The sequence below is a fragment of the Antennarius striatus genome, chromosome 8 (genome assembly GCF_040054535.1).
Source record: "Antennarius striatus isolate MH-2024 chromosome 8, ASM4005453v1, whole genome shotgun sequence".
Lineage (NCBI taxonomy): Eukaryota > Metazoa > Chordata > Actinopteri > Lophiiformes > Antennariidae > Antennarius > Antennarius striatus.
In genome coordinates, this window is record NC_090783.1 from 30612 (window position 1) to 57518 (window position 26907).

General features: G+C 51.1%; 2 protein-coding genes across 3 annotated transcripts; one reads left to right on the forward strand and one right to left on the reverse strand.

Moving 5' to 3' along the window:
* The first annotated feature begins 5812 nt into the window (after positions 1-5812).
* gemin6 (gem (nuclear organelle) associated protein 6) lies at positions 5813-8232 on the forward strand. Its single transcript, XM_068320638.1, has 2 exons — positions 5813-6063; positions 7752-8232. The coding sequence occupies exons 1-2, from the start codon at positions 5933-5935 to the stop codon at positions 8128-8130; spliced, it is 510 nt and encodes a 169-aa protein (XP_068176739.1). The 5' UTR covers positions 5813-5932; the 3' UTR covers positions 8131-8232.
* A 319-nt stretch (positions 8233-8551) lies between these two features.
* On the reverse strand, positions 8552-26562 carry LOC137599659 (son of sevenless homolog 1-like). 2 transcript variants are annotated; one of them, XM_068320634.1, is made up of 23 exons: positions 25941-26562; positions 25622-25747; positions 23606-23737; positions 23246-23410; positions 21603-21812; positions 21102-21245; positions 20904-21014; positions 20643-20741; positions 19822-19949; positions 16911-17572; positions 15775-15856; positions 14887-15000; positions 13760-13863; positions 13468-13690; positions 13271-13390; positions 12926-13088; positions 11820-11937; positions 11547-11719; positions 11355-11471; positions 10651-10924; positions 10276-10311; positions 9772-9893; positions 8552-9700 (listed from the first exon to the last, which is right to left on the reverse strand). In XM_068320634.1, the coding sequence occupies exons 1-23, from the start codon at positions 26022-26024 to the stop codon at positions 9257-9259; spliced, it is 3951 nt and encodes a 1316-aa protein (XP_068176735.1). In that variant the 5' UTR covers positions 26025-26562; the 3' UTR covers positions 8552-9256. The 2 variants fall into 2 exon arrangements, with proteins under 2 accessions (XP_068176735.1, XP_068176736.1); XM_068320635.1 differs by lacking the exon at positions 8552-9700 and having other exon boundaries at positions 9855-9970.
* Between the last annotated feature and the right edge of the window lie 345 nt (positions 26563-26907).

Below are 26907 nucleotides of genomic sequence, written 5' to 3' on the forward strand. Positions count from 1 at the left end.
TTAAAAAAATGTGATTTTCACTTCCATTTTTTCAAAGATCAAATCACTTTGTTTTGATTTGAAGTATGAATTTCACTGAATTAGAGTGTTTTTGAGATGCACCATAAGTCTCCCTAACAGTGGTCCATGTAGAACTCCAGAACTGGAGCGTGGATTAAATCTAGAATTCGTTCTAGTCAGCACATGAAACTACAAAGAGTTCCTGTCAACAGCAGCAAAAAACTAAAACCTACCATCTATCCATCTTGTCGTAGACGAGACGACTGGTCGACAGCACTGATCCACCCTTCGGGTCACATCTGCTATTCCAGCTGGCTGCAGGGAAATTGTGGGGTACACCCCTAAAGAGATACCAGCTCATCGCAGGGACGATAAAGTATCTCAGGAGTTACAATATGAACATTTTGAAAACTGTGTGCTAAGCAGCAGAAAGACAACAGGCCTGAAGACTAGTGATGTGCAACACGCCCTGATGATGTGCACATGACAGAACGCTGCTACTGTTCAACATCTCATAGCGGGAGCAGTGACGGCGTTCTTCAGGTGCTCCAAATGCTCCTCAACCTTCATCCTGAGGGAAGATTCGTCAACTCCTTAATTCACTCACAAGAGCTTTGAGGACCTTGTCCAACACTGACACACTGGATGTTGGTCTCAAATCAGTCCTAATCAAGAAAACAATCACTGTAAGATTAGAAAGAGGCTCTGACGAAAAGTTAACTAAAGCTACCAGCGTTAGAAAACATGGATCTCAAACTAGGACCAGAAGGGTTCCTCATTCTGTGATAGGGTAGAGGTCCATGGTGGTGAGAGTCTGTCCACGACAAGGTGTGTGCAGCCTTTATGATCCTTCCTGCCTGCCTTCCTCCACCACACGTCTGTAAAGAAGAACAGGATTGAGGCTCCAAGTCAGTCGTCTCACGAGGAAATGTAGGTGGTACTTCTTGAACAACCCGGAAGTGGTTAATAATAATCATGGATTGGGTTTACACGGTGCTTTAGCACTGAACCCACAATTCACCGACTCCACAGTCTCAACGGTGGGAAACTACAGCCAGACTGACGGAATCGTGGTTGTCACACGACACACACGTCACACGACACACACGGCACACGACACACACGGCACACGACACACACCGTCACACGACACACACAGTCACACAACACACAAGTCACACGAAACACACCGTCACACAACACACACCGTCACACGACACACACCGTCACACAACACACAAGTCACACGAAACACACCGTCACACAACACACCAACACACACCATCATACAACACACCGTCATATAACACACACCGTCACACAACACACACCGTCACACGACACACACCATCACACAACACACATTATCACACAACACACACCATCACACAACACACACCGTCACACGAAAAGACACCGTCACATAACACACATCGTTACACAACAGGCACCGTCACACAACACACACGTCGTACGACACACACCGTCACATAACACACACCATCAAACAACAGGTACCGTCACATAACACACACCGTTACACAACACACACCGTCACAAAACTGGCACCGTCACATAACACACACCGTTACACAACACGCACCGTCACACAACACACAAGTCACACGAAACACACGACACACACCGTCATACAACACACCGTCATATAACACACACCGTTACACGACACACACCGTCACATAACACACACCGTTACACGACACACATCTTCACACAACACACACCGTCACACAACACACACTGTCATATAACACATACCGTCACACACCGTCACAAAACACACATCGTCACACAACACAAACTGTCACACGACACACACTGTCACTCAAAACACACCATTAGCAACACAAAACACACACCTTCACACAATGCACACGTCACACGACACACACCGTCATATAACACACACCGTCACACAACACACACGTCACACAACACACACCGTCACACGAAACACACCATCACACGAAACACATCGTCACACAACACAAACCGTCACACGACACACATCGTCACACGACACACACTGTCACACAACAAATACCGTCACACAACACACACCGTCATATAACACACACCGTTACACAACACACATCGTCACACGACAAACATCGTCACACGACACACACCGTCACATAACACACACGATACACACCGTCACACAACAAATACCGTCACACAACACACACCGTCACATAACACACACCGTTACACAACACACACGTCACATAACACACACCGTCACACAATACACATCGTCACACAACACACACCGTCATATAACACACACCGTCACACGACACACATCTTCACACAACACACACCGTCACAATACACACCGTCATATAACACATACCGTCACACAACACACACCGTCATATAACACACACCGTTACACAACACACATCGTCACACAACACACATCGTTACACAACACACATCGTCACACAACACAAACTGTCACACGACACACACTGTCACTCAAAACACACCATTAGCAACACAAAACACACACCTTCACACAACACACACGATCATATAACACACACCATCACACAACACACACGTCACACAACACATACCATTACACGAAACATACCATCACACAACACACATCGTCACACAACACACACCGTCACACAACACACACCGTCACACAACAAATACCGTCACACAACAAACACCGTCATATAACACACATTGTTACACAACACACACCGTCACAACACACACCGTCACACGACACACACCGTCACACAACAAAAGCCGTCACACAACACACACCGTTACGCAACACACACCGTCACATAACACACACCGTCACACAATACACATTGTCACACAACACACACCGTCACACGACACACACCATCACACGACACACATTGTCACACAACACACCGTGACACAACACACACCGTCACACAACACACACCGTCATATAACACATACAGTTACACAACACACACGTCACACAACACACACCATCACACGACACACATCGTCACACGACACACACCGTCACACAACAAATACCGTCACACAACACACACCGTCATATAACACACACTGTTACACAACACACACCGTCACACAACACACACCGTCACACAATACACATTGTCACACAACACACACCGTCATATAACACACACCGTCACACAAAACACACGTCACATAACACACACTGTCACACACCATCACACGATACACATCGTCACACAACACACACCGTCACACAACACACACAATCACACGACACACATCATCACACAACACACATCATCACATAACACACACCGTCACACAACACACACCGTTATATAACACACATCATCACACTACACAAACTGTCACACGACACACACCGTCACTCAAAACACACCATTAGCATCACAAAACACACACCGTCACACAATACACCGTCATACGACACACACCGTCACACGACACACACCGTCACACAACAAAAGCCGTCACACAACACACACCGTTACACAACACACACCGCCACATAACACACACCATCACACAACACACACCGTCACACAATACACATTGTTACACAACACACACCGTCATATAACACATACCGTTACACAACACACACCATCACACAACACACACCATCACACAACACACATGTCACACGACACACACCGTCACACAACACACATCGTCACACGACACAAACTGTCACACGACACACACTGTCACTCAAAACACACCATTAGCAACACAAAACACACACCGTCACACAGCACACACGTCACACGACACACACCGTCATATAACACACACCGTCACACAAAACACACTAAACACACCGTCACACAACAACCATCATCACACCCTATGTTCCTGCCTCTTCTGGAAGAAAGTATTCACTACGGCCATTTCCATCCTTTTTACAAAGTCAACTACCATCTGTCCTTCTGCGTTCCTCTCCTGGATACCAAACCTGCCCATCACCTCCTCATCACCTCTGTTTCCTGCACCAACATGTCCATTGAAGTCTGCTCCAATGACAACTCTCTCACTTCTAGGCATGTTCTGCATCACTTCATCAAAGTCCGACCAGAATTTCTCCTTCTCCTCCAGCTCACATCCTACCTGTGGAGCATACCCACTAACAACATTGAACATCACACCTTCTATTTCTAGCTTCAGACTCATCACTCTATCTGACACTCTTTTTACCTCCAGGACATTCCTAACAAACTCCTCCTTCAAGATAACTCCTACTCCATTTCTCTTCCCATCTACACCATGATAGAACAACTTCAACCCTGCTCCTAAACTTCTAGCCTTGCTACCTTTCCACCTGGTCTCCTGTACACACAGTATGTCTACCTTCCTCCTCTGCATCATGTCAACCAACTCTCTACCTTTTCCTGTCATAGTTCCAACATTCAACGTCCTTACTCTTAGTCCTATACTCTTGGCGTTCCTCTTCCTACGAACACATTTTCCTCCTCTCTTTCTTCGACCAACAGTAGTCCAATTTCCACCGGCACCCTGTTCGTGAACAGCGCCGATGGCGGTTGTTATTAGCCCGGGCCTCGACCGATCTGGTATGGAAGTCATAGGTGTGATTTGCATCTTTGACTTGGCAAAAGTTTTACGCCAGATGCCCTTCCTGATGCAACCCTCTGTATTTATGAGGGCTTTGGACCGGCACAATAAGACACTGGCTTGTGTCCTCTTGCGGCTACATTACTACAGGTAGTCGCCGACTTACGACCTATGCAACTTACGACCGACCGACTTTACGACCACAATGTCCGGGTAACGCGGACATTCCCTCCAGCCACAGTACTCACGCTCTGAGGCTCCAGCGCTCTCTTCAGTCCCCACGGCGCACACACGCTGTTCAGTCACACTGAGATCAGCAGCCCAGCCCACTACTGATGGGCTGGGCTGCTTAGGAGGCTGTGACGGAGAAATGTATGAATGACGTATGGAAAAACTGTCAAGCGTTACGTGAACTCTTCTGCTGGATTTGAAAGTGACGAAGAACTTGATCAGATTCGGGAGAAAATAGTGAAACTGGCAAAAAACCTCTCCTTGGAGAACTGACGAATGATCGCGCTGTAAGAAGAACTGATCGCGCTGGAAGAAGAAAGAGTGGAAGAAGAAGAGAGAAGAGAAGCAGAGAAAGAAGAGGAGGAAACAGAAACAATGTTCACCACCAAAGGCTTGTCAGAAGGCTTTTCCCTGTTAAATAAACTCCGTGCACACTTTGAAGAAATGGACATAGAACATAGAAACATTTGCAAGGATTGAACGGATGGCAAACAACGTTTTCCGTCCATATCGTGAAATTTATGAGGAGAAAAAGAAACGAACAATTCAGACAAAGCTCACAATGATTATGAAAAGATGGTCTCCCACTCCCACCAACCCACACGCTGCCCCAGCTGACGATCCGGACGACCCCCAGCCAAGAACCAGCGCTGCTGGATTTAATTTTTACTTAAGAGTCGATTTACGACCAAGTCGAGTTACAACCGATCTGTCGGGCCCAATCGCGGTCGTAAGTCGATGATTACCTGTATTGTTACTACTATTAGTATTGTTATTATTATTAGCGTTAGGGTATTGTAGTATTGTAGTATTGTTGTTGTTGTTAGCATTATGGTCATAGTCTTGATTATTACTACCAGTCCATTCGGGCTCTCAGTCTGAACCGAACCGCTAAACGTTCCGGTCTGAGGGCGCGGTGCCCCAACATGTCCAGCAGGGGGCAGCAGCGGCTACTTTTCGGCAGCGTCTAAGCAGCGGAACCTTTCTCCCAGCTTGTTTCCCCCGGAGGGTTTGAGGCCTGTACTGGAGGCTCGCTGCAGATCAATCGGTTGTATTGATGATCTTACATTGATCTTGGAGCTCGGTGGTGGATCGGCGGACCGAGATGCAGTGCGGCTGGCCTCTACTAGGTCCGCTGCAGTGGCTTCGTTACGTCAGCAAACAGGTGAAGGTGACGGTGGGAAGAGACGAAGAGTTCCGGGGATGGCTGCTGACCGTGGACCCGGTGTCCGCCAGGTGACGACCGGAAGCGGCTGTAGAACGAAATAGTCAATCAGTGAGGATATCGATCAGCTGTGACGTCAGCCGAACTGAAGGCTACAATTAGCAGAGTGCTAGCAGACATGCTGTCTGCCGTCTAGACGGGAAAGAATCAATACTTTTTACGTCTTTAATGACGTCACTAATCTCCCTACGGCGATCATTTAACTACATTATTTACATACATTTACGACAGGGTGCCCAGAGAGGAACTGTGGTATTGTATGAGGAAGTCTGGAGTGGCAGAGAAGTATGTTAGAGCGGTGCAGGACATGTATGAGGACTGTAAGACAGTGGTGAGGTGTGTGTAGGTGTTACAGAGGAGTTCAAGGTGGAGGTGGGACTGCATCAGGGATCAGCTCTGAGCCCCTTCTTGTTGCTATGGTGATGGACAGGCTGACAGACCAGGTTAGACAGGAATCTCCATGGACTATGATGTTTGCAGATGACATTGTGATCTGCAGTGAGAGCAGGGAACAGGTGGAGGAGAAGCTAGAGAGGTGGAGGTTTGTCCTGGAAAGGAGAGGAATGAAGGTTAGCCGCAGTAAGACAGAGTACATGTGTGTGAATGAGAGGGACCCAAGTGGAAGAGTGAGGTTACAGGGAGAAGAGATCAAGAAGGTGGAGGATTTGAAGTACTTAGGGTCAACAGTCCAGAGCAATGGAGAGTGTGGAAAAGAGGTGAAGAAGCGTGTCCAGGCAGGATGGAACGGGTGGAGGAAAGTGTCAGGTGTGATGTGTGATAGAAGAGTTTCAGATAAAATGAAAGGAAAGGTGTACAAAACTGTGGTGAGACCAGCGATGTTGTTTGGTCTAGAGACAGTGTCCCTGAGGAAAAGACAGGAGACAGAGCTGGAGGTAGCAGAGATGAAGATGCTGAGGTTCTCTCTGGGAGTGACCAGGATGGATAGGATCAGGAATGAGTCCATCAGAGGGACAGCACATGTTAGAGGTTCTGGAGATAAAGTCAGAGAGGCCAGACTGAGATGGTTTGGACATGTCCAGAGGAGAGATAGTGAATATATTGGTAGAAGGATGCTGAGTTCTGAACTGCCAGGCAGGAGGCCTAGAGGAAGACCAAAGAGGAGGTTTATGGATGTAGTGAAAGAGGACATGAAGGTAGTTGGTGTGAGAGAAGAGGATGAGAAGACAGGGTTAGATGGAGGACACTGATTGGCTGTGGAGACCCTGAAGGGAAAAGCCAGAAGGAAAAGACTTACATACATTTACATATATTTACATTTTACCGGCTGAATCAGCTGATCTTTAAGAGACAGTCTCCTGTGCCTCGTTCTGACCCTGTCTTCTGTGCTTCGTTTGACCTTGTGTCTCCTGTGCCTCGTTCTGATCCTGTCTCCTGTGCCTTGTTGTGACCTTGTCTCCTGTGCCTCGTTCTGACCCTGTCTCCTGTGCCTCGTTCTGACCCTGTCTCCTGTACCTCGTTCTGACCCTGTCTCCTGTACCTCGTGCTGACCCTGTCTCCTGTACCTCGTTCTGACCCTGTCTCCTGTACCTCGTTCTGACCCTGTCTCCTGTACCTCGTTCTGACCCTGTCTCCTGTACCTCGTTCTGACCCTGTCTCCTGTGCTTCATTTGACCGTGTCTCCTGTGCCTCATTCTGACCCTGTGTCTCCTGTGCTTCGTTTGACCCTGTGTCTCCTCAGTCTGGTCCTGGTCACCTTCAGGGAGGAGGGCGGAGCTTCGGTGCAGGTGGTGATGGGTCATGCTGTGGGGGAGGTGGAGGTCCTCCAGGAAGCTGACGAGGAGACAGCGGCGCGTCTCGGGGCCTCGTTCCCGCCTCAGAGGTGTGATCTGGACCCGGAGGAGCTGAGGAGGAGGAGGAGGCGTGTGCGGAGCTGGCTGGAGAAGAACTGGGTTCCGGTGTGTGAGGACGGCGAGGACCTGAGGGTGGCGGGGGTTTTGACAGTCACCCCCCCCTACGGACCCGAAAACTGTTTCAGCTCCAACCAGATCATCCTGGACCGCATCCAGACCCTGATCCAGAGCTCGCATCAGGAGCTCCGGTCTGGATGTGAGACATGAGCAGTCCACATCAGCTGACAGCTGTCCTCTGACTTCCTGTTTAATGTCAGTATTTCAGAATAAAAGTTTCATTCCAACAAAACTAAATATCTTTAATTTCCTTCAAATAAAATGAAGTGGAACAAACTAGAGTCTGCTCTGGATCGTCACAGGACGCCCTGAACTGGATCAGCAGTGAACTGGATCAGCAGTGGGTCAGTAGTGGATCGGTAGTGGGTCAGTAATGGGACCAATAGTGGATCAATAATGAGTCAATAGTGGGTCAGTAATGGGACCAAAAGTGGGTCAATAGTGGATAAATAATGAGTCAATAGTGGGTCAATAGGGGAGTCAATAGTGGATCAATAATGAGTCAATAGTGAGTCAATAGTGAGTCAATAGTGGCTCAGTGTAACGTTGACAAACGACAGCGTCTGGTTGGTTCGTTCAGCTCGCCGCTAAAAACACGGTTTATTCCCTTGTTTTACATTCATGACACTCCTTTACAACTAGGACCACAAGGACCCCCAGGGCCATCAGGACCCCCAGGGCCATCAGGACCACAAGGACCCCCAGGGCCATCAGGACCCCCAGGGCCATCAGGACCACAAGGACCCCCAGGACCACAAGGACCCCAGGACCATCAGGACCACGAGGGGGCCATCAGGACCACGAGGACCCCCAGGACCATTAGGACCATGAGGGCCATCAGGACCACGAGGACCCCCAGGACCATTAGGACCACGAGGGCCATCAGGACCATCGGGACCACCGCGACCACCAGGACCTGTTTGGTTCAGACCCTGTTTGGTTCAGAACCTGGACCAAACAAGGTCTGGACCAGGACCCTGGGGGGGTTCCGGTTCTGACCCTCGGGGGGGTTCTGGACCAGATCCTGGAGTTTTCCGGTTCAGACCCTGGGGGGTTCCTGTTCAGACCCTGGGGGCCATCCATCCGTCTGCTCAAAGGGGGGGTATTCCTCAGGGTCACATGACGTCCGGATCTGATCGGAACCTCCTGATTGGTCCGTCAGACCGTTTCTAATCCATGTGAACCAATCATCTGTAGTGTTCAACTGTTAAGCCCCGCCTCCTCTGCCAGCTGTCCAGTCAGCTGCCTGCTTCTTCATGAAGTCCAGATTGTCCAATCACAGTGCAGGTGGGGTGTCAAGCAGGGGGGCGTGGCTCAGAGACTCCCTCTTATAAGTCTTGGGGGGCAGTTTGGGCACAACGTGCCGGGGGGGCACCGGGGGGCCGTCCAAAGGGGGGAGGGGAGGGGAGGGGAGGGGCATCCTCCTGTAGGAAGGGGCGGGGCTGGGGACAACAGTGAGGGGGGGTGGGGAGGTGCCAGCAGAGTTGATGGAGGGGGGGGAGGAGGGGAAGAAAGCCTGAGGGAGGAGTTCACAGCGTGGGCGGCCCTGGGGAGGGGGCAGGAGATGCAAAGGGGAGCCCAGAGGCTCCCGAGGGGGGAGGGAAGGCGGGCTGTCGGGGGGGGAAGATGAAGACAGTGATGAGGAGTAGCGAGGTGGGAGGAGCTTACAGGTGGGCTGACGGGGGGGGACGGCCGGGGGGCTGTCCAACTGGGACGTCATCTGTGGGGGGAGACACGTTAGCACACGGCCCTGCCCCCAAAGCCCCCCAGGTGCTCAGGAGGCGGGGCTACCTTAGACGGAGACGATGACTCAGCAGGAACCGATTCCGGACGTCTGCGGGGAGGAACAGGAGGCGGGACCGTGGCGTCGTCCGAAACTCTGAAGCTCAGGAGGGAGGAGACGGAGGAGGAGCCTAAGAGGGAGGAGACAGAGGAGGAGCCTGAGAGCAGGGAGGAGACGGAGGAGGAGCCTGAGAGACAAAGGAGGAGCCTGAGAAGAGGGAGGAGACAGAGGAGGAGCCTGAAAAGAGGGAGGAGCCTGAGAGCAGAGCAGCCGTCACACACACACAGGACCAAAACACACACACACACACACACACACACACACTCTCACAAACATACACTCTCACACACACACACACACACACACACACACACACACACACACACACACACACACAAGTATGATTCACAGCTGAATGAAACAAAAGCTGATCACAGATGATGTCACTGATGACATCACAGGGAAGCACAGGTGAGTGATGTCACTGATGATGTCAGGAAGGAAATACTAACGTGGACCGTGTGGCAGAGAAAAGATGCTGTCGCAGGCTGCAGAGAGGAGGAGGAGGAAAGAGGAGGAGGAGAGGAGAAGGAAGAGGAGGAGGGAGAGGAGGAGGAAGAGGAGGAGGAGGAAAGAGGAGGAAGAGGAGGAGGAGAGGAAGAGGAGGAAGAGGAGGAGGAGGAGAGGAGGAAGAGGAGGAGGAGGAGAGGAGGAGGATTTGTTAAAGCAAACTCAGGTCCCAGTTTCCTGTTGCTATGCTAGCCATCCTGTCTGAGCACTGATTCAGATTAGCATCGTTCAGGTGCGTCACGTAAACCTGCTCCGTCTCAACCAATAGGACGATTAAACGTGTCTGATTGGGTGGCAGACCGGTGGGCGGGGCTTACTGGAGTGAAAGGGGCTGCTGGGACCCTGTGGCGAGTCGAACACACTGCCCACATCAGTGGAGCTGGAAGCAGCGGAGGCAGGGGGCGGAGTCAGGGGGGTTCTGGGCGAGTTAGGGGCGGAGACTGCCCCTCCTTCGGCCTCGTTGTCAGGGACGCGGCTGTAGCTGATCTTCCGAGGCTCGTTCTGCAGAGGCGTCGGGTGTCTCATGGTGCTCGGCCTGACGGATGTGGGCCGGATGCCTGGAGACTTCAGGGGGAAGGTGTACTTCTTCACCTGGAGGAGGGGGAGGGGCTTCAACTCACAGCACAGACACAACTGGTACCTGCTAGCAGCAGCAAGATGTTTGTGTGTGGATAACAGGAGATGGACACACCCCCAAGGTCCACTGTGGATGTTCTGGTTCACACCGTTCAGCCCTAACCCCTAAACCAACACTAACCCTAACCTCCAACCCACCCCTAACCCTAACCTCCAACCCAACACTAACCCTAACACCAACCCCTAAACCAACCCCTAACCTAACCCTAACCCTAACCCAACACTAACCTTAACTCCTAACCCTCACCAGTAACCCAAACCCCTAACCCTAACCCCAACCAATAACCTAACCTCCAACCCCTAATCTAACTCTTAACCCTAACCCTTAACCCTCTAACCCTTAACCCTCTAACCCTTAACCCCTAACCCCTAACCCAACACTTACAAATCGAGGTAACGATCTGGCGTTTCGGGGTTCGATCTCCAGAGACTTGTTGAACAGATGATCAGCGAAGTCTTTTTCACACATGTCCTCCATCGGGTTGAGGTTCTCGAAGAACTTCTGCTCCAAAACACAGAGAGCTCAGAGTGGCATGCTGTGTCATGGTGGGTAAACAGGAAGTGAGCTCACACTGACCCTGATGTCGGTCTCCACTCTGAGGCAGTAGGGCTGGTTCTGGTACTGTTGGATCTCTCCGGTGATCTCAGCCACTTTCCTCCTCTTACTGAAGTTGATCAGGTCTTTACCGTGACGGCGCAGGAAGTCGGGGTTCCCCTCCTCTGTCTTCAAGATGTTGGTTAGGTAGATGCCTGACACACACACACACACACACACACACACACACACACACAGAGTTTACTACCTGTGTCAGGTTCAGACACGTTCCTTAAATGGGGGGCTGGAGCGTACCAAAGAAGGGGACACAGGGGGGGTTGATGGAGCGTAGTTTGGCTAAATATTTCTTGTAGTGATCTTCGCTCAGCTCGTGAGCTTCCTCCAGGATTCTCCTCTGACGGCTGGCGATTTGCTGAGGGCAGAAGAAACACTTTAAATAACGTTTCCTTTGCCCTGGACCCTACACCCCTGTCCCACGCTAGTACACCCCTTTCCCATGCTAGTACACCCCTGTCCCACGCTAGTACACCCCTTTCCCATGCTAGTACACTCCTGTCCCACGCTAGTACACCCCTTTCCCATGCTAGTACAACCCTGTCCCACGCTAGTACACCCTTGTCCCACGCTAGTACACCCGTGTCCCATGCTAGTACACTCATGTCCCATGCTAGTACACCCCTGTCCCACGCTAGTACACCCCTGTCCAACGCTAGTACACCCCTGTTCCACGCTAGTACACCCCTGTCCCATGCTAGTACACTCATGTCCCATTTTAGTACACCCCTGTCCCACACTAGTACACCCCTGTCCAACGCTAGTACACCCCTGTCCCAGGCCAGTACAACCGTCCCACGTCATTACACCCCTGTCCCATGCCAGTACAACCTCGTTTCCACGACAACGCTTTTGCTAGGATGTTTTCCTTGCCATTACTCTCCCCACCTATATATTTGAAAAAGCTCACTTGAAAGTCTCACACTGTCACCACTCCACCCACTACCGGTCTATCAAGCGCCCAACCAATCACGGCCATCTGCCAGAGGGAATCATGTGACCAATCTGGCGTAAGGCACCTGCTATGCGAGGAGCAGAAATAACTCTAATGGACATCATTTGGAGTCATAACTGTTAACAATGTTCATGTGTGTGAGCAGAGAGTCCAAACAGCAGAACCACACAAAACAACCGTGTTTGAGTGAAACTAGCTGCTAGCACCACCAGTCTGATATTACTGTTTGACCGCGGTCATGACATAAGGTGGAAACAGTCCTCACTGGAAACGAGTCTTTTTCAAATGTGACTGCAGTACGCTTCTCCTGCCGGTAGATGGCAGTATGAGCGCAGCAAGGAAACCGACCAGGACGAAAACAAGGACCAGGACCAGGACCAGGACTTTTTACCTCAAAAGTGTGGTCCAGCCGGTAAACCGGAGAGGAGTTCATGGCGCTGACCACCTCCAGAACGCCGTTGAAGTTGTTGAGCTCCTGAAAAACCTGAAGAATCTCGATGATTCGTGACACCACAGCAACACGTTCCTCCAGATTCTCTGTTTCTACAATACACCTGTACCCCACACACACACACACACACACACGTAGAGCAGGATGATGGTGACGATGGTGAGGTGGTTTCAGCGGCAGGCTATCCATTTGTGAGCTCCTAACATCTCATCGACTTAAACACGTCAGACGACAGGACTCCGAGTCCGGATTGGACCTCGGGTCGGTCATGTGACCTGTGCTTACTTTTCAAACCACAGGGTGAGGTTGGTGGTGTGGCGAATCATCCTCAGCAGGTTGGGGGAGTGTATCTCCTTGTCCTCTTTGGTCCAAACGCTGCCCACCAGCTCCGAGGGCTGGACTGCTCTGTGGGACACAGGTGTGAGACAGGCGTGAGGCGGGTGTAACACCGGCGTGAGCCAGGCGTGAGCCAGCTATATCACCTGTAGAAGTCGGACTCCAGGAGGGTCAGCTGTCGTCCAATCTCGATGGGGTGCAGCGTCATCAGGTCGAACTGGTCCACGTTACCCGGGCGACAGAGGTGCCACTCGATGGACGGAGGGGGGCTCTGGAAGGTGATGCTGTGGCTGGGTACGCTCACCTGGACCTGCTTCTTCCTCTGGATGATCTTTGTAATAGACTCCACCCACTTCCTCATTGCCTTACCTGCAATGCATGAGATTTGTGATGTAAGCAGTGACATCACTAAAGCCACGCCCTGTCCCGTCCCGTTACCTCGGACAGAGGCGATGAACTCCTCCAGACGTCTCAGCAGGTGGGGGTCTCGCTCAAAGTCGTAGAAGTGGTGCTCCACCCAGTGGCGACACACGTTCAGCACCCTGCACAACCAACCACACCTGTCACACAGTCACTATGACTCAGCAGTATGTCACTGTGACTCAGCAGTCTGTCACCGTGACTCAGCAGTATGTCACTGTGACTCAGCAGTCTGTCACTATGACTCAGCAGTCTGTCACTATGACTCAGCAGTCTGTCACACCGTGACTCAGCAGTCTGTCACTATGACTCAGCAGTCTGTCACACCGTGACTAAGCAGTATGTCACTATTACTCAGCAGTCTGTCACTGTGACTCAGCAGTCTGTCACTGTGACTCAGCAGTCTGTCACCGACACTCAGCAGTCTGTCACTGTGACTCAGCAGTCTGTCACTGTGACTCAGCAGTCTGTCACTGTGACTCAGCAGTCTGTCACCGACACTCAGCAGTCTGTCACTATGACTCAGCAGTCTGTCACTATGACTCAGCAGTCTGTCACACCGTGACTCAGCAGCCTGTCACACCGTGACTCAGCAGTCTGTCACTATGACTCAGCAGTCTTTCACACCGTGACTCAGCAGTCTGTTACACCATGACTCAGCAGTCTGTTACACCATTACTCAGCAGTCTGTTACACCATGACTCAGCAGTCTGTCACTATGACTCAGCAGTCTTTCACACCGTGACTCGGCAGTATGTCACCCTGTGACTCAGCAGTCTGTCACACCATGACTCAGCAGTCTGTTACACCATGACTCAGCAGTCTGTTACACCATGACTCAGCAGTCTGTTACACCATGACTCAGCAGTCTGTCACTATGACTCAGCAGTCTTTCACACCGTGACTCGGCAGTATGTCACCCTGTGACTCAGCAGTCTGTCACACCATGACTCAGCAGTCTGTTACACCATGACTCAGCAGTCTGTTACACCATGACTCAGCAGTCTGTTACACCATGACTCAGCATTCTGTCTGACTGGATCTGACTGACACACGCAGTCAGATAACTGTGTGTCATATAAAATCTTCTCCTGCCTCAGGTCATGTGACTCATCTCATACAGGTCCTGGGCCAGCAGGTCCTACCTGAGCTGGACCGGCTGAACAAACTCTTTCCGGAAGCGCTTCAGTTCAGCACTGAGCGGTTGTTCTCCTTCCATCTGGTCCGTTTCAGACGGCCTCGGCTCCGGGATCTCAAACCTGGACCAACAACAGAGATCAGACCTGAGAGCAGAGCTTCAGGAACACGGGTCTGGGTCAGGGGCTAAGGTTAGGGGTTAAGGTTAGGGGTTAGGGTTAGGGATTAGGGTTATGGGTTAAGGTTAGGGGTTAGGAATTGGGTTGTGGGTTAGGGGTTAAGGTTAGGCTTAAGATTATGGGTTAGGGGTTAACGTTAGGGGTTAGGAGTTGGGTTGGGGGTTTGGGGTTTGGGGTAAGGGGGTTATGGGTTAGGGTTAGGGGTTAGGGGTTATGGGTTAGGAGTTGGGCTGGGGGTTTGGGGTTATGGGTTATGGGTTAAGGTTAGGGGTTAGGAGTTGGGTTGGGGGTTAGGAATTAGGGTTATGGTCAGGGGTTAAGGTTAGGGGTTAAGATTAGGGGTTAGGGTTAGGGGTTAAGATTAGGGGTTAGAGTTATTGGTTAGGGTTAGGGTTATGGGTTAAGGTTAGGGGTTAGGAGTTGGGTTGGGGGTTAGGGGTGAGGGTCCTCCATCAGCTGCACGTCTCACAAACCAGGATGAACAGGATTTCCTCTGAGTTGAAGCCCTTCTTCAGTAACTACTCTAACCCCAGCAGGCCCTGATGTTGGGAACGAGGGTCGTGCCCCCACCCCGCTGTAAGATCTGGTTGAGCGACATTAATTGTACCTGGAGCAACTGCGTCACAATTAGTCAAACACCCACCGCAGATTTCACAAGATCTGGGGGCCATTGAGGGACCTCATCAAGAGACAGCCTGACGGGGTCGGTGAACCTACCTCTCCATCAGCAGGTCCAGCAGCTCCTGGGGTTTGCAGAAAGATCTATAGGTCGTCAGAAAGGTTCGCACAAAGTTTGGATCTGACACAGAAATGGAAAGAGAACGACGATCAGAAAAATCCGACCAGATCAGGATAATCAATATTCATACAAGGGAACATCAGTCATCCATCCATCCAGAGACTGATGGTCCATGAGGACTATCCAAAGCGTTCCTCATAAATCAGTCAGTCAATCAATAGGGATCAATAACAATATCCACTTCATTTGATTCCCCAATGGCGAAATATGAGTTCTCCAAAAGATCAATGAAAAACATTCTCAAACAGCCAGGAGTCGATGTCACGTCAGGTGACAGGTGTCACGTCAGGTGACAGGTGTCACGTCAGGTGACAGGTGTCACGTCAGGTGACAGGTGTCACATCAGGTGTCAGGTGTCACGTCAGCGGTCACGTCAGGTGACAGGTGTCACGTCAGGTGACAGGTGTCACGTCAGGTGTCAGGTGTCACGTCAGGTGTCAGGTGTCACGTCAGCGGTCACGTCAGGTGACAGGTGTCACGTCAGGTGTCAGATGAAACGTCAGGTGACAGGTGTCACGTCAGGTGACAGGTGTCACATCAGGTGTCACGTCAGGTGAAAGGTGTCACGTCAGGTGACAGGTATCCCATCAGGTGTCAGGTGTCACGTCAGGTGTCACGTCAGGTGTCACGTCAGGTGTCACATCAAGTGACAGGTGTCACGTCAGGTGACAGGTGTCACGTCAGGTGTCACATCAGGTGTCACGTCAGGTGACAGGGGTCACGTCAGGTGACAGGTGTCACATCAGGTGTCACGTCAGGTGTCACGTCAGGTGTACAGTTAGGTGTCACATCAGGTGTCAGGTGTCACATCAGGTGTCACGTCAAGTAGTCCTAGGTGAACTGTGGTAGTCCTAGGTGAACTGTGGTAGTCCTAGGTGAACTGTGGTAGTCCTAGGTGAACTGTGGTAGTCCTAGGTGAACTGTGGTAGTCCTAGGTGAAATGTGTGGTGGGGCTACTGCTGTGGGCCTACGGCCCCGTTGTGGTGCTGAGTCGTCATCGGTGACATCCTGTCCGTGTCTGGACTTCCTGTGTGCTGATTCGGCGTGAGCTCACCTGCATACATGTGGAAGGTGAGCCTCTCGATCAGTTTCAGGACGGTCCCGGCTTTGATGATGGGGATGCCGGACTTGGACTGGACGTTCTCCTCGAACACGACGTTCTCCTCGGAGTCCGGCTGGGAGAAGCGGTAGCCCTCCGGTCCGGGGAGCCTCACCTGCTCGTCCTTGTCCTCCTGCAGCAGGGCGGAGTCCAGCATGCGCTCCAGCGTGCTGCGGTACTGCAGCGAGATCAGCGCCGCCATCCAGCCGTTCTTCTCCTCCGCCGACTTGGCGGCGAACACCACGCTATTGCCGTCCTTCAGGATGATCTCGAAGGCGTGCCGGTACTCGCCCTCCTTGTCGTCTTTGTCGTTGATCTGGACTTTGCGCATGAAGAACTTCTCCTTGAGACGGTACTCGGCGGTGGAGCCTGCGCCAGGCAGCCGCGGCGGCCCGTGGTTGGACTTGCAGCAGATCATCAGGCCGTCGAACAGGAAGATGTGGCGCTCATGTTTGGCGCCCACGCGGGTCAGCGTGCCCTCCATGATGAACTCATTGCAGCACTGACCGATGTCCTTCCCCTCCCAGCCATCGATGTTCTTCTGGATCTCGTTCATCTTTTTGATGGCCCGGTGCTTTCCCTTCATTTGATGGCTGTAGAACCGACACGCCGACTCACTGCACACAGGAGAAGGTGGAAGAACGTGAGGATCCACCAGGACCAGGAGGACGGAGAACATGTATAGCAGAGTGCGTCTTGATTGGACGATACGATCAAACCAGCGACGCCACTGTCACGGCCAACAGGAAGTGAGGTTACAGTAGAAAGATTCCTGACGTCAACGAGGACTGCTACACAAACATACCATTACATCATCACTGCTGTGACATCATCACTGCTGTGACATCATCACACGCTAACTAGTCATCACGCCATCTGCACAGGTAGGTCTGCAAAACTCTCATCCAGCTGTAGGCCTGTAGGTTCCTCACTGCAGCACAGCGCCAACAAGTAGCTACGTTAGCCCAGCAGCGTACTGCTCTTTTAACTGTGTAGCTATGTTAGCCTAGCAGCATACTGCTCTTTTAAATGTGTAGCTACGTTAGCCTAGCAGCTTACTGCTCCTTTAACTGTGTAGTTACGTTAGCCTAGCAACATACTGCTCCTTTAACTGTGTAGCTACGTTAGCCTAGCAACGTACTGCTCCTTTAACTGTGTAGCTATGTTAGCCTAGCAGCGTACTGCTCCTTTAACTATGTAGCTATGTTAGCCTAGCAGCGTACTGCTCCTTTAACTGTGTAGCTACGTTAGCCTTGCAGCGTACTGCTCCTTTAACTGTGTAGCTACGTTAGCCTTGCAGCGTACTGCTCCTTTAACTGGGACCAGTGTGTTTCCAGCTGATCGCTAATCAGTTTACCATAAACCCTGAAGGAATGCGAACACAGTGTCCAAAACGAAAGCCTACGTCAGCACCTCCACCTTCAACTAACAGCCTCCACCTCCATCTGAGAGCATCCATCTACCTCCATCAGCCTCTACCTCCATCTGAGAGCATCCATCTACCTCCATCAGCCTCCACCTCCATCTGAGAGCATCCATCTACCTCCATCAGCCTCTACCTCCATCTGAGAGCATCCATCTACCTCCATCAGCCTCCACCTCCATCTGAGAGCATCCATCTACCTCCATCAGCCTCTACCTCCATCTGAGAGCATCTATCTACCTCCATCAGCCTCTACCTCCATCTGAGAGCATCCATCTACCTCCATCAGCCTCCACCTCCATCTGAGAGCATCCATCTACCTCCCTCAGCCTCTACCTCCATCTGAGAGCATCCATCTACCTCCATCAGCCTCTACCTCCATCTGAGAGCATCCATCTACCTCCATCAGCCTCCTCTGAGAGCCTCCACCTGTTCCATAACAGTCTGGAGCTGAAACATGAACCTGCTACAGAAACGAACAGAAAAACATTGGAAAGAACTGCATTGACCTACGTCCTCATATCCACCTGCCAAACCTCCACCAGTCTCTGCCCTCCTTTGGTCGTCTTCTTGGTCCTCAGCAGGTTCAACTTCAGCGACGGTCCTCAGCAGACATGTTCCTGTGTTCTTTGGAACACCAGAGAACAATGAGCTGCAGCAGCGCCGCCCAGGAGCTGACGACACTTCCCTCCACCAACACCAGTCTGACCCTCAGCAGCTCCACCCCCCATGTCTGTGTAGGTTCTCCACCCCCACCTCCTGGTCTATTTCTGTCCAGAGGGAAACACAGGACGGGAGGAGCCCCAGCGCTGACTGTGTGTTTACTACACCCCGTTCTTCATCTGCTCACACTGGACCAACACACACACCTTCTCCTCTGGTCCTTAAGGGCCACAGAACCTCCTCTGGTCCACAGAACCTCCTCTGGTCCTTAAGGGCCACAGAACCTCCTCTGGTCCTTAAGGGCCACAGAACCTACTCTGGTCCACAGAACCTCCTCTGGTCCTTAAGGGCCACAGAACTTCCTCTGGTCCACAGAACCTCCTCTGGTCCTTAAGGGCCACAGAACCTACTCTGGTCCACAGAACCTCCTCTGGTCCTTAACGGCCACAGGACCTCCTCTGGTCCACAGAACCTCCTCTGGTCCTTAAGGGCCACAGAACCTACTCTGGTCCACAGAACCTCCTCTGGTCCTTAAGGGCCACAGAACCTCCTCTGGTCCTCAGGGGCCACAGAACCTCCTCTGGTCCTCAGGGGCCACAGAACCTTCTCTGGTCCTCAAGGGCCACATAACCTCCTCCAGGGGTCCTGAAGTTCACCTGGACATTTCTTTGTATTTCAGTTTTGCAGGGACTGGTGATAGTACTGGTGCGGGTAGTGGTACTGGTGCAGATACTGGTGTGGGTACTGGTGCGGGTAGTGGTACTGGTACCAGTAACATACCTGAGCCTCCTCTTGGGGAGGTTCCTGGAGCAGATCCTCTCCATGCTGCTCTGGAGATTTAGCAGAGCTGTGATGGCCTGTTTTAGACATTCTTTATCCTCGTCATCCTCGCTCTTCTCCTCTAGTTGCTATGGAAACAGAGGAGGACAGCCATTGGTGAGATCATCTGTCCCTGCAGCTGATGTCATCAAATAAGAGAAGGGTTCAGGGTTGCCACGGTTGATGTCAGTTATCTTATACAAAAAACCAGAGCAGAAACAGGACCTAGACCTGGATTAAATCCTGGATTAAATCCATGTCTAGCTCCAGGACGACTCAGACAGATTTACTGGTTTGTGATCTGATGATCAGAACTAGAACAGGACAAATCAATCAATCAATCAATCTTTCTTTATGTAGTGCTTAATCACATCAGCAGACATTTCAAAGTTTTTGAACAGAGAAACCAACAGAACCCTTCAGATCTACCCCGCCTCTGACCCCCTTAGCCCCCAAGTAATCTGCAGAACATGACTAGAGGGATTTCAGAGATTTAATCTGAACCTGACCCAAAGCCCAGAGCTGGACTGGTCCTACTGGTCAGGAGCAGCTGGTACCAGCCTGATACTGGGATTCATCATACTGGTCTAGATACAGTGGTTTAACATCAGGACTCTGGAGCCATCAGTCACTCTGAGAGGAATAGTATCCTCCAATCAGCAGGAATTCTGAGGTGCACCTGCATCTCTGATTGGTTCATTCATTGAGATGTTTATCAAGCATTAGCCAATGAAAGCCGGGTCTAGTGTAACGCTAATCTACTGTGCTTGTCCAGGTCTCACCTTGAGGATCTCGAACAGGTGCAGACAGTGGTACACGGGGCTGAGCAACAGTCTGGGCAGAACATACTGGACCGCTTCTTTAAAGCCTTCACAGATGGACTGGAGGGAGACAAGACACCTGTTAGTTTCACCATGATCACTATGAGCCTTCCGTAGGGTTCTGAAGGACTGGTCCAAACACTCCTGAAAGACTGCAGTCATCAGGTCTGACCCACCCACAATGATGCAGGTGAGGTTTGTCACTCTTGAGGTGGGCTTTACCTGCAGGTGGAAGGCAGCTCCTGGCTTAGAGACCTGACCCAGGAAGTGTTCGTGGAAACCAGAACGTAGGATGTCCTGGGCATAGGTTTCATAGGGGTCAAAGGCCAGTTCCTGACAGCCGGATCAAAGAAGAGTCACAGTTGCACAAAAAAACACTCCGTCAGTCGATCCCAGACGGACCATCAGGAAAGAACCCACCTCAGCCAGGTCCTCGAAGCAGCTTCCTACTAGAGGGTGAGGACTGCCGTCGTCTGTCATCTCCACTGTGTCCTCGATGAGACCCAGCAGCTTCACGGTGACCTCATGGATGTCCACAATCCGGCTGAAGATACCGTCCACGTCCTGATGAGCACAGAGGGGAGATGGGCATTGGCTACAATTCCCCCGGAGACACCGGGCGTCGGTTGTTTCCTTCATCAGATCAGTCCAGTAACTACAGACCCATCAGGTCTACCTGGTACCTACAAACCCATCAGGTCTACCTGGTACCTACAAACCCATCAGGTCTACCTGGTGACTAGAGACCCATCAGGTCTACCTGATACCTACAGACCCATCAGGTCTACTTGGTGACTACAGACCCATCAGGTCTACTTGGTGACTACAGACCCATCAGGTCTACCTGGTACCTACAGACCCATCAGGTCTACCTGGTGACTACCTGGTGACATGGTTCTGGGTGGTTCTTAGGGTACGTACGTGTTGGGAGAAGAGCATGGTGTTGGAGGTGAACGGTTCTCGGAACACCTTGATGAGCAGGTCCAGCTGTCTCAGGTACTGACGACCATCGGACATGAAGCTTCTCACTAGTTCATAGTAGGTCTGCTCCTCATTGGCCGACGGCTCCTCATCCATCAGAGGGAAGCTGCTGATGTCATCCTCATCCTGGTGGAACATGTCCATCAGCACCTGCAGATGAGCAGGTGAGGCACACAGGTGATACATACAAGTAAGACACAGGTGAGATACAGGTGAGACACACAGGTGAGACACAGGAAGTGACTTGCGCTAACCATTCGCCACTTCGCCATAGGCGAAGTAAATTCCTGATTGGCTACAAGGTTTTTAGACTGTGTAGCCACAGTGGCGTTCTTATTTTTACTTTATACTAGCTAGCAACACTATTTCTGCTAGCGACGCTCGCTAGTGACCCAAATGCTCCCGATCATTAAATATGCACTGGGGTCATGACCTCCTCTCGTCCAATGAAAAACAAAATATTGTTTTATTCCAAGCTGAACCCGTGAATTGGTGTAAGACAAGGAGAGGACCATCAATCAAAAGAATCCAGTGTTTTCTAGTAGAGTTAGTGTTAAAGTCCTCATTAATAAACAAATGGTGAATGCTGGGGGGGGGGGGAGTGGAGACAGACCGATCAGAAGGTCAATGAAAGATATTATCAATACTTGTTTGTAGTCTTACTTTTGTTCCCTCTGACCAGCAGGAATAACCAGCGATGATGTAAATGTGTTTTCACCTCGCTTGATGTTTTATGTCTTTTTAAATTGAAATGAAAAATCATGTTATTGAATTAAAACAAATAAACTAAACTAAACTCTGACATACCAATGGTGTTGGTGGTGGTCAAAGTTAAAATGTCTTCTAGTCTCAGTAAACTACCAGTAAACACTGAGTAATATTTAGTCTGACTGTATCTTCAGAGTGAATGAAGTTTTCAATGGTTGAATCTCACATTCATTCCTGCATAAAGTAGGACAGAAATAAAGAGAGTTCAGCTTCAGCTGTTGGCTTTAGTGGGTTTTTGGAGGTAAACTGAACACAAGATTTTGTCCTCAGAATGCAGGAAAACAACCACATTCTCTAAAACATTTTGTCCGCACGCTGCATCACTGTCTTGGACACAGAACGTGGCTTTTTGTGGCTTACTAAGTTCTTTTACACTGAGCCACAGTGGTTTAGTCATACTAGCTCCTAGTGCAAGACCAGCGTCTGGGTGGCGTGACACACTGCTAACTTGAGCATAGCTTTGATTCCAGAACTTTAGATTCTGATGAATCCAATCCTTCGCCTGAGGATTGATGGTGGTAAATGGTTCTGATGTGAGGTTCTGACCCACATCTTTGACTATCTGGGTAAGAACTGCTCTCTGGAAGTTTGGTGCCACGCCCGTTGAATGCTTCTGGCCAATCATTTTTGGCCAGAAGCATAGAATAGACACGACCCACGGAGTAGCCGGTTCATGTCTTCTTAAGCCCTTTGTGGCTGCTTTTACTTTGACAGGTGCCAGAAGTTGTTCCGATCAACCTACTGGACCTTAAAGAAGTTCCTTGAAGTGGATTGAAGGAAACATTTGGACCACCAGGCCCTGGATGAACGAGTACCTTGTCAGCACACATGGCCACGGTGATGTCTTGCTGGGAGATCTCATAGTGGCGGATGTTCCTCACATAGTTTCCTGCCAGTTTGAGGATGTCAGCTGAGATGTACTCCAAGACCGCAACCATGTAAACTGACACCTGGTGATCCACCTTGTACCCCAGCACCTCCTGTCACCACAAGGCATCATTGGAAATACCATCACAAGCAGAGTGTCGTCTGTGTAGGTTCTCAGTCTCCCAGGTCAGGGTAAATCAAGAAGAACATCTTCAAAGATCCTTTTCGTTTTGCTCTTCACCTCGACCTGAGGACTAATAACCTACCCAAACGTTTAACGTGTGATCAGGATGACAAAACAGGTGTACCTTCAGCAGAGGGTGGATCTTCTCCACGGGTAGGGCCAGTGGGTTCCTCCTCTTCCTCTTCTCAATGGCAGTCTGAGCATCAGCGATGGCCCACTTATCGATCGGGTGAGGAAAGCTCTTCTGGACTCGCTCCTGAGTGAAAAGGGAAGACAGGTGTGGACAGGAAGCAAAGACCCCAGTTCCAAGACAAACTAGATAAAACTGGTCTAGATTTTGGGCCAATCTGGCCCAGATTAGGGACAGATTTGCTCAAGATTCTGGACTGATCTGGTCTAGATTCTGGACTGATTTGGTCTAGATTCTAGACTAAGTCTAGATTCTGTACCAAGTCTAGATTCTGGACTGATCAGAGGCCTGTACCATAAAGCTGGATTAACCTAGCCAGGCTTCCTCTTACTTATCTGGCTTCACTTACCCAGACATCCACCCTCCAGATTTTCGGTACCATAAAGCCGGCTATCAACTCACTAATTCAGTCCAGACTTGTCCACTCTAGATCTGTGCGCTCACATAAAAAAGGCGGAGTTTGCTGCATGCGACCAATCACAAACATGCAACAAACTGGCCCGAGACGCATATTTCACAACGGAGGAGCAAACAATAATAATTAATTAATACGATCAATACAAATCAATAATCCAGGTAAACAGCAACACAGCTGCAGCTGCCAAACGGAGCAAGGATCTCTGGGAAAACATGGCCGACTGCGTCAATGAGGAAGTTAGTGCCATTATAATATTACTGCCCCACTATGACTGCACTTGTGTATCTGACTACAGTAACATGTGTGTGTTCATACATGTGTGTGTGAACCACATGTTTGGTTATGACATGTGATCGTAGCCCCGTGACTTTATGAACAGCTCTACGTACTGTGTTCTTCACAGGTTTTCAGCATCGCCAACACAATACATTAAAGTACCTATCAATCAATCAATCAATCAATCAATCCATGATCTACTGAAACAAATCATTGATCAATGACATTCTATCTGTGTCTTGCTTGTAACCCGTCCAACGAGGGATTTCAGGACATCATAATAATGACCAACATCACTCAGAAATATATTAACTGTCTCAAAGACCCTCAGGTCAATGCACACTGTGTGGGGCTGTCAGCGCGGGGTTGGGGTGCGTTCCATTCCTGATGTGAGGCTCCAGCAGCTGACAGATGTAATGTAACCCCTCCCCCCAAAACCTCTACCTTTCAACAGTCATTGTTCAGCCAATCCCACCGGATTACAGCCATCCCTAAATATTCTCTCTGCCTGAGCGCTCTGCACACAAGCTGTGACCCGAGATCCACCGGGTTCTCAGGGAACGGACGGCCCGTTTTCAGGAGAACTGATTGGTCAGTAGGTGGGGCTGTTATAGCTGCTGAGCTCTGATTGGTCAGTAGGTGGGGCTGTTATACCTGCTGAGCTCTGATTGGTCAGTAGGTGGGGCTGTTATACCTGCTGAGCTCTGATTGGTCAGTAGGTGGGGCTGTTATACCCGCTGAGCTCTGATTGGTCAGTAGGTGGGGCTGTTATACCTGCTGAGCTCTGATTGGTCAGTAGGTGGGGCTGTTATACCTGCTGATCTTATCCTGAACTTATCCTGCTCCGGAGCAGGTTAGGTGTTCAGCATAGGTTACCGTGACAACGTAGCCCGATAGAAAGTCAGCCACCTTTATGGTACTGAAAAGCCAGGGTTAAGCCTGAAGTTAACTCACTAAGCCGTGATCCAGCTTTATGGTACAGGGCTCTGGAGTCTTTGCTGATCTGGTCTACATCTCAGGCTAGTCTGGTCTAGATTATGGACTGATTCAGTCTAGATTGTGGACTGATCTGGTCTAGACTTCAGACATAGGGGACCAGAGCGTTAAACTACTTCAGTGGGTGGTGTTCTATCACTTGAACTCATGATGTGGCTCGAGAAGCTGTCCAATTACACGTCAGTCTCCTGGTGATGTCATCAGCTAGCTCAGGCTGAGGTGTGGCAGCAGAGCCCCCTACTGGCCACTGGGACCCCTACCTCCACATCCTGGACGCTGCGTGGCTGAGCCTGACACAAGGTGCTGAGCAGCAGGAGGATCAGCTCCTCGATGTACTGCAGCGCCTCCTGCTGGGACACCAGGTTAGGGTGCACCTGGTTCAGGACCTGCAACACAAACCACCACCGTTCAGGGAGCTGCCACACCCTCCAAGGACCCCCCCCCCAGGCAATTCTGGTGAAAACTGTGTGTGTGTGTGTGTGTGTGTGTGTGTGTGTGTGTGTGTATTACTGTGTGTGTGTGTGTGTGTGTGTGTGTGTGTGTGTGTGTGTGTGTGTGTGTGTGTGTGTGTGTGTGTACCTTCTCCAGGGCCGGCACTAACAGCCCCCTCCACTTGGGGGAGTTCTCCTCGCTGGTCAGGTCGAACTGCGGCGCCGCCTGCATCTCTGTTCTCGGGACGGACGGTCGGTGCGGGGGTCTACCGGAACCGGGGCCGCCGGGGCCGGGGACCGGCGGGGCTGCTGAAGCTGCGTTCCTCCGTTCCAGCCGCCGTCACCGCGACCATCGTCGGCCGCTCCGTGAGGGATGTCCCGGCTAGCTCCGCGGCTAGCGCCAGAACGCTAACCGGCAGGACAGCATGGTGACCGGTAACCGTTCCGGTGCACCGAAGGGCGGGTGGCCGTTCGGCGTTAGCCCGGTAGCGGCTAACGGCTAGCAGCCAATGCTCGGTGCACCGGCAGGCGGGCGGACGGGAAACACGGGTTACCGGTGATCGGTTGGATCCGCCTGCCGTTCGGAGCTCTGCCCGCCACTCCGCTGCTAAAACTGTCACCGACCACCGCGCTCTGGTTCCCGGTGTCCACACCGACCTCCTGTCCGGTCCCGCTCGCCCCAGATGAGCGGCTCCGGCCTCCGTTCAGGGGGGAGATGACGGCGGCCGTCTGTTGTGACTCCCGTGTGCAGCACCGAACACGGTGGAACGGTGGAGTCTGCGCAGTGAGCCGTTCTGACGTACATGGGCGGGGCTCCAACAGTGACAGCAGTGACGTTGCTGCCACCCGGTGGCCGTTACCGCTGCTACAACTACTAATGACGTCATCACGACAAGTTGTTCTAGTTTCTAATAATTGAAGAAGTTGAGGCGACCAAAGCCAAATTTAGTGAGAGGGGTCATCAGGGTTCTGTGTGACCCCCTGAGTCCAGGGATGGATCAGGAACTCCAGGTTTTCACTCAGTAACAACATTTGTTCAATGCAGATGAGCGACGACTGTACTAAGATGAACGAGAACCAGGGCAGTCAGACTGAAACATCCAACGACACCCTGT

What these genes read in the sequence shown, in the direction of transcription:
- gemin6 (XM_068320638.1), top strand. Translation starts at nt 5,933, where the DNA reads ATGCAGTGCGGCTGGCCTCTACTAGGTCCGCTGCAGTGGCTTCGTTAC. An exon ending in GTGGACCCGGTGTCCGCCAG is followed by an intron (nt 6,064 to 7,751) that starts GTGACGACCGGA and finishes GTGTCTCCTCAG; the next exon opens with TCTGGTCCTGGTCACCTTCA.
- LOC137599659 (XM_068320634.1), bottom strand. Translation starts at nt 26,024, where the DNA reads ATGCAGGCGGCGCCGCAGTTCGACCTGACCAGCGAGGAGAACTCCCCC. An exon ending in ACCTGTTCGAGATCCTCAAG is followed by an intron (nt 19,950 to 20,642) that starts GTGAGACCTGGA and finishes CTGTTTCCATAG; the next exon opens with CAACTAGAGGAGAAGAGCGA. An exon ending in CTGGACCTGCTGATGGAGAG is followed by an intron (nt 15,001 to 15,774) that starts GTAGGTTCACCG and finishes TTGTTGGTCCAG; the next exon opens with GTTTGAGATCCCGGAGCCGA.